Source organism: Antechinus flavipes, chromosome 3 (assembly GCF_016432865.1).
Source record: "Antechinus flavipes isolate AdamAnt ecotype Samford, QLD, Australia chromosome 3, AdamAnt_v2, whole genome shotgun sequence".
In the NCBI taxonomy this organism is placed as follows: domain Eukaryota; kingdom Metazoa; phylum Chordata; class Mammalia; order Dasyuromorphia; family Dasyuridae; genus Antechinus; species Antechinus flavipes.
In genome coordinates this window covers 289,899,073-289,911,438 of record NC_067400.1, presented here as the reverse complement: position 1 = coordinate 289,911,438, position 12,366 = coordinate 289,899,073, and the positions used below count along the sequence as shown (strand labels likewise).

The window sequence follows — 12,366 nt, the reverse complement described above, 5'->3', positions numbered from 1 at the left end:
AATACAAACTCCAGTTTAACATTTGTTGCCATTCCCAATATGGCTTCATCCTAATTTTCCATTTTTACTTCATACTACTCCCTTTCATGCACTCTATTTTTCCATTCAAACTAGACTATTAGCTAGTTCTGAACTTCTGTTGCAACTCCCACCTTGATTCTGTTATAGTAAATACAAGTTTTTCCTCACATTATTATAAATTATTTTATAATAAAGCACTTTATTATAAAAATGCTTCTTCCTCTCTTTTCAGAATTCTTTCTTCATAGCTTGCTTCAGTCCCACCACCTCCATGAAGCCTTCTGAAATTCTCTCAACCCACAAATTTTCTTGTATTTGCTCATCTGTATATGTGTTATACTTGTGGAAGAATATAAGTGCAGGAATGACTCTTTCACTGTTCTATCTCTAGGATCTTTACACAAATAAACATGAATAAATGGTAGTCCAACTTAACAATACTTCTCTATCTCTTCTATGCAAATAATCTGCTTCACTAGAAGACATAAGGATTCAAAAAGCAATTTCTTTGAACCTCTTATGGAGCTAATGTTCTGCTTTTGCTAAAGTTAATTGTGCAACTGGCTTCTCCCAGTAGATTATAAGTTTCATAACAATTACCTGGTCTATATCACAAAGATATCAAAAAGAGAAAAAATGTTTTGTTTCTCTATGTTCAAAAATATTTAAAGCAGTTCTTTTTATAGTAACAAAGATATGAAAAGTAAAGAGATGCCCAACAGTAGGTGAATAGCTAAACAAATTAAGAAATAAAATGTGGGGTTTTGAAACATATTTTTTTTTTCATTTAATAAAAATCTATTTTTTCCCTCTCAACTCTCCACTCTCATTAAAAAACAAAACAAAACAAAACACAACTCTTGTAATAATAATAGTCAAGTAAAACAACTTCCTAAACTGGCCATGTCCAAAAAATATTCCAAGTCCATTATTTCTGTCAGGAGGTAACATGTTTCATCATTTCTGGAATTCAGTATGGTCATTACTATTAATCAGAGTACTTAAGTTTTTCAAAATTGTTTGTCTTTACAATGTTAATGTATAAAGGATTATCCTGTTTACTTCACTAATTATCAGTTCATACTGATAAAGTGAAATTATCCCTTTCATTATTTCTTACAGCACAAGAGTATTCCATTATATTCATATACCATAATTTGTCCAACCATTGTCCAATTGACAGGCATCCCCTTCATTTCCAGTTCTTTGCTGATATATATGGGTCTTTTTCTGTTTTCTTTCATCGATGAAGATATGAACCTAGTAAAGAATTGCTGGGCCAAAAGGTCTACGTACAGTTTAGTAATATAATGGACTATTACTATGTAATGTAAAAAATAACGAGAGAGCTTTCAGAGAAACCTCAAGTAAGATAATACATGTAAGGCATTTAGCACAATTCTAAGCTCACAAGTTGTTTTTAAAAATTCTCTGAAAGACTTAAGAATATTTATCAATGCAAGAACTAATCATCATTCCAGAATATCCCTGATAAAGCATATTACCCACTTTCCTGACAGAATGGCAAGAGCCTCAAAGTACATAACAAGAAATACATTTTCAGGGACCATCATGAGAATCTTTTGCAAGACTATACATATCTATCACAAAGGTTTTGTTTTTCTTCTCTTCTGATTAAGCTGGGTAGGTAGAAGAAGGAAAAAGATGAGTAGTAATAAGGAAGAAAGGAAGAAAGAAAGAAAGAAAGAAAGAAAGAAAGAAAGAAAGAGAGAGAGAGAGAGAAAGAAAGAAAGAAAGAAAGAAGAGAGAGAGAGAGAAAGAAAGAAAGAAAAAAAGAGAGAGAGAAAGAGAGAGAGAGAGAAAGAGAGAGAGAGAAAGAAAGAAGAAAGAAAGAGAGACAGAGAGAGAGAGAAAGAGAGAGAGAGAGAAAGAAAGAAAGAAAGAAAGAAAGAAAGAAAGAAAGAAAGAAAGAAAGAAAGAAAGAAAAAGAGATCACTGAAGCATTTTTTAAAAAAATATACAGAACAGAAGGAATCCAAAAAAGAAAACAAGAATGCTTTGAAAATTATTTGATGAACTTACTATTTACTTCAAAGGAAGGATGTTATACACAAGAGACTTACAATTTGATGCATAATCCTTTTTCCTGTTCTACTTTCTATATAGAAATGTTCATTTGATGTTTAAATCAAGAATTTAAAATATGTTAAATTTGAATTACATGAGGAAAGTGTATTCATTTCTGTATCCCATTATGAACACAGTGACTTATAATAATAAGTGCTCTATCATGTTCAATCCTCTCAAACAACTACCAAGTTCCAAGATCCCAAAGCACAGTTATTAAAGCAGACCAAAGAAGACACTGTTCTTGGAGTATCTTAGAACTTTCTCAAAAAAGGGTAAAGTGTCTAACATAAAAACTGGAGTTTAACCAATACAAAGGAAAACCTGGGAAATCATCTTTGGAAATTCACATCACCACATCTGAAGATTTGCTCCACCATATCCCAATGTGGACAAAGACCTAGAAGCCTTCAGTGTACCTTTCATTCCTGTCTCTGACTGTAAAGAACTTCCTTTAATAAGTCTCCTTTGGACATGTGTCATGGGTTCACCTTTCCCCTCCCTAGTGCAGAGTTACCACATAATTACTTATTTGAAAAGATATTTATCACTAATGAAGAAATTGAAAAAGGGAAGAAAAACTGTTTTAAGTTTTTATTCATATACCTGATGCTTTACACAATTCCCAGCACATAACATGTGCTTACTTCCAGTAAGAATGTTTTTATTCTTTGAACTAGCATTCCCAACTCCTTCTACACTGCCTCATATATTAAAGGATTTAACAAATACTTGTTGGTTAACAGAGAAGGCACTTATAAAAATGATTGTTGCTGTCTCAATTATATTATTCATCCTTTTTAAAAAATTGTAGATTTTCTTTACAATGGTCAAACTTTAAAGTTAACAAAACATAATGAGTGGCAAACTAAAAAATGGAAAATGACCAATACTAATATGTAATAACTGTGCTACTAGGTAGATTTAATTATTTTTTTTAATGGGAAAGTGGAAGAGAGTGTTGCCTTTTGGAAACTGACTGATGTATCAATATATCAAAAGTCATCAATTTTTAAAAATTAATAGAATGACAATATGCTAGGGACATTTGCATGGTAAGCACCAAGTATATTAGATTTTCAGAAACACTTAAAAGTAGCCAAGTCCTTTACTACCATACACTTGGGTCACCTGCAAACATTCCAAATGCCTCTTGAGTTTTTACTATATGAATGCCCAATATCATATATCATGCTGCAGTAGTAATATGAAGAGAAATCATCACTAACAGACAACCTACTCAAATTAAAGACATTAGGAGACTAAGTGAGCTCAGAAACTAGCAAACAAATAAATCATCTAGACATAAGACCAATCCGACACACGCATGTCCACAGATCTTATTCATTTCTGTGTGACTCAGACTGACAAAATCTTCCAGGTTGGAAGACAATGAGTGAAAAGAAACTGGACTAAGCCCAGTGAGGACAGGTAAGTAAAGAACAATTACTTCGAAGTTCAACTATTGGTGTTTTAGTAGACACCACACCATCTAACAGTGCAGAAGGGAGAAGTTCTTTTTTCATGTTCAGAGAAATCTGCACTGAAGGGAGGCCATGACTGGGTCACAGTTTAGATTTCAACAGCAGTCGTCCGGTCCCGTTCTCCGCTCCGCTCCCCTCCCCGCCTCCGCCCTGGCCCCAGATCACCAGCAGATATTCAGAACTCTCCATAATAGGATCCCGAAAACATTTCCCCCGTATCACATTTCTAGCTCCACCTGTCTTGGGATTCTCCTCCAGCACAACTTGAATACTTCTTTAAGGAGGGAAGGTAGAGAATGACACACCCACTTCCATGAAGGCTAAGAACTACTAGAGTTTAGAAGGGAAACCACTTCCATCCGAGCAGGGAAAGAAAGCCAGTTCCAGAGGGAAGGAAAGGAGTCAATTCCACGGGGTTCGGGGGCAGTCACTTCCCTGGGGTAGGGAGGGTCAGAGGATGCCCCTTCCATGGGGATGAAAAAGAGCCCCTTTCCATGGGAATCTCTTCCTCACGGTCAGGGAGAGTCCTCTCCAGGGGGTCGAGGGAGCCGCTCCCCGTCTCCTCTACTTCCTCCCGAGCCCAGCCCAGAAAAGGAGGAAGCAAAGAGAGAAGGGGAAGGGGCGGGGTGCGGCTCTCAGGTCCGCAAGGATGGGGTCTCCTCAGACTGTCCCGCGCCGTCTAGATTCCTCGGTGTTTAGACGGGTGCCGGAGGGGAACAGGGGCAGGTGGGCGCCTGATTCGCCCCAGGTTTCACTCACCAGCTGTCGCTGCCTGACGTTGGCGGCGGCGAAGCCTCCTCTCCTTCCGCCATTGCTGTTGACGTCCACGTCACTTTGCCGAAAAGTAAGCCGGCGACGGGGAGGACTCTGGGATCCCGTGTGTCGTAAAAAGTTCTCCAGATTCGGAGGCTGAGCGGGGGAAGTCTGAAGGCTTAGAAGGGAGTAGAAAATGAATGGGACCATGCAGGAGCAGGGACGTGATACGTCACGAGGCCCGAAGACGTCAACACGCTCTTCTTCCAGACTACATTTCCCAGCATGCAAAGTGCCCCGTGTAGGGTTATGGGAGCTGGAGTCCAGTGGGTGCAGCTGTGTTTTCTCTGGCAACCTGCTGAGTTTAGACACTGCCTTAGATTGTTAGAATGTCTCTAAAACCCCTTTCATCATGTTGATGAGCAAACTGACGCTCAGGAAATTTAAGTGGCTTCCCCAGGGATTCACGGAGAGTTAATGCATTCTTACACCTGATTAATTCAGATACGCGTCGGCGTCCCACGCGCTTTTTGCCTCTTCCTTAACTCTGGGATTCCAGCAGAAATGGGATAAATTTGCGGTATGGACGAAAATGATGTGCACACTCAGACTCTTGGCTTCCTTCAAGACTCGGCTCCAATTCCACCTTTTTGCAAGAGGATTTTCCTAATGTTTTCCTTCCCCCTGTCAATCATTTCTGAATTTACCCTAAAAACCCTGTATATATTTTGCAAGCCGATAATCGTCTCCCCATTAGACTGAGCTCCTTGAGGAAATGGGCTGGTTTTGCCTTTCTTTGCAAATACTATGCTCTCACGTTGTAAGAGCATAATAAATAGTCGTTAACTTTTTATAATTTCATTACTTATACCATGGAAGAATCGGTTCTTTACTCTTTTTCCTCTTTAGCTGTTTTGTTTTCCTCTTCTTTCTCAATCCATGATCATCTTGCCGCTTTTCGCTGACTACAGTGAGAGAGTGGGAGTGTCAATTGAAAGGTACTTGAAAACTTAACTAGTATTTTTCCATCTTCTCTCCATTGGTGAGTCTTAATTTATTTTCAGAAGATTGTTACTATCTATTCAATCAGCCAAAGGGGAATTGGAAGATGATAAGAATGTAGGACTTTCTTTTAAAAAAAAATTATTTGGAAAAATATATCGTTTGAGAAGATGTTTTAGGGGTGGGAAATAGAAATGAGGCAGCAAAACTAATAAATACATCATTTGCATCTGATATAATGTGGAAATTTTAACATACCTTTCCAATAAAAGTTGGAATGAGCATTTTTTAAATTCTCTTGAGGTCAAACTTGATCATTATAATTACAAAGCATTCATTTTCAATGTGCTGTTCTTTCTGTTTGCTTCCTTTTTATTTCCTTTTGCATCAGTTAATGTTTTCCCATGTTTCTCTTAAATTTTTATTTATAGGTTTTTATATGGTGCTTTGGAATTCTATACTATATCTAGGTATTCCCAGTCAATGAGCATTTAGTTTGTTTCCAATTCTGCACGAAAAGTGTGGCTGAGAAAAGTTCGCTTTATGTAGGATTTCTCCCCACCCTCCGTCTCTTCGTTAGGATAAATGCTTAGGAGCCCGGATTTCTAGATGAAAAGGTGTATACGTTTTAGTTAATTTTTATTACAATTCCCTTTTTTCCTCAGAATAATTGGACCAATTCACATGTGACTCTACCAATTTCTTAGTCACCTGTAATTTTAGGTGACATTTAAAAAGATAACTTAGGGGCAGCTAGATGGCAGAGTGAATAGAGCAGCAGCCCTGAAGTCAGGGGACCTGACTTCAAATATGGCCTCAAATATTTAACACTCCCTAGCTGTGTGACCCTGGGCAAGTCACTTAACTCCAATTGCCTCAGCAAAAAAAGAAAGAAGGAAAGAAGAAAGAAGGAAAGAAGGAAGGAAAGAAAGAAAGAAGGAAAGAAGGAAAGAAAGAAAGAAAGAAAAAAAAAGTGACAGGCAAAACCCAATACAGAAATGAATAAGGTAGATTATTAGGACCAATAGCTCTTGGAGTATTTACAGATTAAACTCTTTGCCACCTTTTCATCTCAGCTCCACTCCCTTTTGAATTCTGACTACTTTTCTGTTATGGGCCAGAACTTGAAACAAGGTGCTAAGTCAGTGGAATTGATAGAGACAATAGTTGTCAATTTAGCATGTTGCTTAACAGTTCTCTAGTTCAGTACATGTACTTAGTACTAAGAACTATAGTTCTACAAGATTCATACCTTTGATAAAAGAAAATATATAAGCTAGGAGCCTCAACCAGGATTCGGTCAGGGAGATTCAGAAGCCAGAGAAGGCAGGTGGGAGCTCAAGCTCTCGGAACCAAGGCTAGACTGAAAGGCTCTCCAAAGGAAGGAAATAATAAAGGATCTGGACTATAAGAAAGCTAACTGGGCCACAGGAAAGGAGACAAGACTTGGAAAGACACAATAAAGATTAACCCCTGGCTACTCTTGTGGTGATTACTGAACTGAAAGGAAGGCTGCTCCAGAGACCCCAAGAAAACCTCAATAGAGAATATTACATTTTAGAGAGAATATTACACTTTTCCAAACTAAACTGTTTTTTAAAATATTACAGCTCTAGAGATTGGCATGGCTATTTTCCTGACACTGCCATCATTTGTTCTTTCTGATCACAGAATTGTTCCCTCACTAACCCACTGTAAATGGAAAAATACAATTTTCCTGATAAATCCTTTTAAAGGTTTCTTATTTTTATAGCTCATGGAAAACTGAGAGGTTCTATCATATTAAATTCTTTCTAATCCAACAGGCATTTATTAAGCACTTATTATGTGTAAAGCAGAATGCTAGTTATTGAGGATATTAAGACAAAATGGTCCTTGCTCTTGTGGAGAATATAGTCTATTGGGAGGATGGGGAGGGGGAGAGGGGGGAGAATAAAATGTAAATAAATTTATATAGTACTGATGTGGCTGATATAGCACCAAATAATGTGGTTTGTAGCAATAAATACTGGAGTTCAGTCATGTGAAGAATTCACAATGGCCATTCTCTTTGGCAAAAGGTAGGTTTATTTAGAAGAGGTTACAAACAAAATGAAGAGATACAATACCCTTTAGGAGTAGTGAATATGAGATAGAGTAGGAGAGCACAATGCAAGGAAAGGGGTTTTAATAATTAATGATGGAAAAGACGAGTTCGCTGGTGGAACTTGCAATTAGCCAGGAGAAAGGAAATACCCCATGAGTCTGGGTAAGCAGGCTAAATCCTAAAAAACAAACAAACAAACAAAAAAACCTAGCACCCTAAAAGAGTTAGTTACTATAAGGAAAATGGGGTCTGAGAGGAGAGACACCATAAGGCATGGTGAGGTTAGGAGAAATACCATATTGATGAGGGTGAACCCTGAAACTGTGTCCCTTTTAATATGTAAAAAAAGGGAGATTCGTGGTCTCAGGCTCTCCCCTGGGAAAAAAACATACCTTTCCCAGATAGGCCCTTCCCAAGTTAAGTGGCTTCATTCAATCAGAGATCTTGGTAAATCACCTTCCATTGAAACTGAGATTTTTTGGGGGTGGCCCAATCAGAGATCTTGGTTAAATCACCTTCCATTGAAACTGAGATTTTTTGGGGGTAGCCCGGATCCCCTTCAGAGAATTCCCAGACTGGGAAGAAGCCTTCAAATTCCCAGTTAAGCAATTTTATTCAATTGGAGATCTCTGTCTAATAGTCCTCTATTGATTAGCCCTAGACAGTTCCCAGTCCCAGGCCAACATTTGCCCATATAACCAGGGGTCTGTTAACACACCTTTGCCAAATTCCTAATGAGGAGTTTTGCCTACTAAGAAAGCTTCTTCTTAGTGAACAATAAACTTCCCTTTTGCCATAACAGACTTGTTTGGTTTGTGAATTCTTTCACATTGGGCCTATGCCGACCAGAGGGGATTCCCCACCCTAATTCTCGACCACTGCCTCATCATTTGCACCTCATTGTTTTGGTTCCCTGACCAGGAATCCCCTAGAATCTGAACAAGGTAAAGCCTTTTCTTGTTGCCTATTCTATAGTGGACACCCAAAAATTTCTGGGAAAGATTTGGATCATTGGAGCCCCAGATTAGAGCAGAATTCTCTCAGGCCTGAAATGGGAATTCCTGCAGTCTGACAAAAGTCCCCTTAATCTGGGAACATTTTGTCATCTCTCCAACTCTAGAGACAGATGAGGAACTATAGAATCAGGAAAACTAAGGCTTGTGGCAAAATGGGACAAAACATCTCTGTTTCTAAGGATCCTTCCTTAGGAGGTCTCTTAAAAAATAAAGACAAATTCGGCTTGAAAGAGTTCAAAACTAAAAAGCTTAAATTAAAACAACATTGAAGTATGCTGCTTAAATTTGCTGGAAGGAAATCAAACTCCCACCTTCCAGCTCCTCTAGGGACAAGGGAGCACTCCTCTGCACCCCTATGCAGTCCCTGTCAGGGGGCTTCTGAATCCCTTCCAGAATAGGACCTTATGTCTGGCAATATCTCTTTAATTCTTTCTCTCTCTCTCTCTCACCTGAACCAGATCCTGAGACTCCCAGCCTTTTTTTTCCTCCTCAGGATACTGATTTTAACTTCTGCCCCCTGGGAGAAGCAGCAGACTCTCAGGGAAAGACACTCAGAGAAGAGGTGCCTCTTTGAATGACAAATCTCTCTCAGACTGAAGAAAAACCTGGCCATTACTCTGAGGATCCCACCCAGCCTTTTGAGGGCTCCAAGGCCAACACCCTCCTTGATCTGTCCTGGAGAGATGTTAATGTTAAACAATATGCCCCAAATATATGGAGGAAGCTGCAGAAGCCAGATTTGGTCCCTCAAATTTCTCCCTTGAAAACAGCTATTGGAGTCTTTAATGATCAAGCTGCAGCCAAGGAGAGAGGCCACAGAATTAAAGCAAGATTTGGAGAAAAGTCTCTACTCGGCTGCTGACATTGCCAGGAACCACAAAGATTCATGCTTTAGGTGTCATAGAAACTGTCCAAGAAGACTCCCCAGTCCTTGTCCTGAGTTTGAGCAGGAGGAGCATTGGAGGAGGGACTGCCTACAGGGGTTGAGCTGCCCTCCAGCAGGAGTTGGCAGCTTAGTCAAACTCCCCTTCGTTCCACCATGACAGCCCAATACATGGTGGCCGGTAAGACAAATGAATTTCTTTTTGCTATGGGAGGGGCTTCTCCTTCACTCTGGCTCTGGCACTCTGGTCTCACCTGCCCCTCTCCACATAGAGTGGGGATTGCAAGGGAATTTAAGAGCTGCCTTGAGACCTCTCCTCTGCCTCACCAGCTTAGCGACCTGTCATTTAAATGCTCATTTGCTATTTTACTGGGGAGTGATTTCATGGTGAAATTGAGCACTCAATTTTCTCTTCTCAGACCTCCAGATGAATTTCTTACACACAAACATTTAGTTAGAGAGTTAAGAGATTAACTGCAGTCTTATCTTGAGCTGCAGTCCTGAAAGGCAGGGCCACACCCTGGGCGAACCCAGATTGCTTTTCTGCCTAGATTGGCCTTCCTGTCTCAGAGCAGTGGCTCCCAGCTGTTTTAATTAAAGATGCTTTAAAACTAACTTTGGCCATTAGAACCATTAGAGGTTTTAACCCCCTGGATTCAGAGCATTTTAGAAGCCAAAGGGTATTAGTGGCTTGCTGATGGAAAACCTAATAGATGTCAGGGTCTCTTACCTGATCTGACTCTCTGGGTGTGTCACACTCTTAATCCTCCCACCCTGCTCCCCGACACCACCAGTGGGGAGACATCATTCATAGCTTTCTTGAAAATAGGGAAAGAAAGGCGGGTTATTCTGTGGTGATTCCGAGTGGCACCCTAGAAGCTAAGCCATTGCCTCCTGGGACTTCTGCCCAGAAAGCTGAACTCATTGCCCTAACCAGAGCTTTGGAACTGGCGAAGGGAATGAGAGTGAACATCTACACTGATTCCAGATATGCTTTTCTGTTGGAATCCTTACAAAGTGTTAACTCATTAGAATTGATAGAGACAATAATTATCTAATTTAACATGGTTCAGTATGATTGATCTGATCTTACCAGGAGATGTTATGGGCCAGAATTTGAAACAAGATACTAAGTGGAGTTGAGGAGACAATGTTTAAATCTAGTTTAGCATAGATTTAATCATACAACAAATAATGGTTTCCCAGTGATATAATAATTGGTGTGTACTCAGTGAACAGCATATAAGCAAGAAGCTCTCAGGGCCAAAGAGCATTCTGAAAGAGAAAGCCCACTCTTGGAGGCAGAGTCAGATTCACTCTATCTTCCATCTTTGTGCTAGCTGGAGGCTGAAGAAAGCAGAGGCAAAGGACAAGCTGCAAGAGTTCTTAGAACCAAGCAGAGAGATAGGCCTCTAAGAAAGCTAACCAGGCCCAAGGAAAGAGACAAGACTTGGAATGGAAACTTAAGGCTGCCTCCAGAAAATCTCCTCAAGAAACCTGTTCCCACAGACATCATATATTATAAAAAAAGAAGAGAACACCACACTTTTCATATTTTGCATGCTCATGGGGCTATATGGAAAGAGAGAGGTCATTTGACAACAATAACAAAAGGACACCAGAAGGAAGATTCTCTCACTCTCACTCTTCTGCCTAACATTTTCTCACTCCAAGGATGAGAACTTTGGCTCCTAGCATTTTCTCTCCTACTTTTCTTATTATTTTATGGCCTCTGTCAGTAGTTAACTCCTTCTCAGCCTTTCAGCTAGGGAGCTCTGTGGGCAGTAGGAGCATTCAGGATTGTTGGATGGGCCATCAGCATCCTTAAAGCAGCCCACAGATGGGACCTGATGCATTTTTTGCAAAAGGCCCCATTCCCAAACATCATCATCTCTACCCTGGATGACATCCCACTTTTAATCTGCTCCTGAGATCTGTTCTCTCTAGGCTTCAAGCTAGGAATTTTCAACTGCTCCTTCAGCCTGGAGATCATGGGGTGACTGACTGGGACACACAACACCCCTTAAATATTGCTGCTGCTGCTTTCAGATCTTATACTTCCTTTCCTGGCTTGAACCTTCAGTGAATTTAGGGACATCTCTATGATCCTTGTCAGCTTGAAGCAATTACAGAAGATGAGACCTTTGCCCCTTTATCCCAAATGAATTTGGGGGGACTGCTTGACGGGGTAATGATAGGGTGAATCCTGAAACTGTGTCCCCTTTAATCTGTAAAAGAAGGGAGATTAGGGGTCTCAGGCTCTTCCCTGGGAAAAAAAAAAAAAAAAACATACCTTTCCCAGATAGGCCCTTCCCAAGTTAAGTGGCTCCATTCAATCGGAGATCTTGGTCAAATCACCCGCCATTGAAAATGAGATCTTTTGGGATGGCCAGGATCCCCTTCAGGGAATTCCTAGACTCTGGGAAGAAGCCTTCAAACTTTCAGTTAAGTGATTTTATTCAATAGTCCTCTATTGATTAGCCCAGACAGCTCCCAGCCCCAGGCCAACATTTGCCCATATAACCAGGGGTCTGTTAACACACCTTTGCTAAATTCCTAATGAGGAGTTTTGCCTATTAAGAGAGCTTCTTTTTAGAGAACAATAAACTTCCCTTTTGCCATAACAAACTTTTTGGGTTTGTGAATTCTTTCACATTGGACCTGTGCCGACCAGATCCCAATTCTCGACCACTAGCCTCATCATTATGGGATGGGAGAAGGGTAAGGGGAAAGACATCGTAAGACAGAGTATCATGGCAGACTGACCCAAAGGAGGTTCAGCCAAGATGACATGCGTCATAAGTAGATTTATAGAAAAAATTTAACTTCAGGGATATGACTGAGATTCCTGATAGGACATAGCTGGGTTAACCATGACCTCCATGGAGTGTGGGTCTCAGGGGTTTACATAGGTTGCATTTCTTGGCTGAACACAGCAAGGTAGGGCCACTCACAGGGAAGGGAGATACACTCCACAGAGAGTGGGACCACTAAGCTAAACTGATCTCTATCAGAGTCTTTTCCCTGCCTGTC

General features: G+C 40.2%; 1 protein-coding gene and 1 long non-coding RNA gene across 4 annotated transcripts in view; one reads left to right on the top strand and one right to left on the bottom strand.

Moving 5' to 3' along the window:
* The window catches only part of TBC1D23 (TBC1 domain family member 23), a 64,758-nt gene extending 60,293 nt beyond the window's left edge, over positions 1-4,465 (bottom strand). For both annotated transcript variants that reach the window (XM_051985186.1, XM_051985187.1), the window contains exon 1: positions 4,353-4,465. In XM_051985186.1, coding sequence (XP_051841146.1) covers positions 4,353-4,405 — 53 coding nt within the window. In that variant the 5' untranslated portion in view covers positions 4,406-4,465. The remainder of the gene's footprint in view (positions 1-4,352) is intronic.
* A 121-nt stretch (positions 4,466-4,586) lies between these two features.
* LOC127553999 (uncharacterized) lies at positions 4,587-11,959 on the top strand. 2 transcript variants are annotated; one of them, XR_007951870.1, is made up of 2 exons: positions 4,587-5,344; positions 8,909-11,959. It is a non-coding gene; the product is annotated as an uncharacterized LOC127553999 (long non-coding RNA). The 2 variants fall into 2 exon arrangements; XR_007951869.1 differs by having other exon boundaries at positions 4,587-5,388.
* The last annotated feature ends 407 nt before the right edge of the window (positions 11,960-12,366 follow it).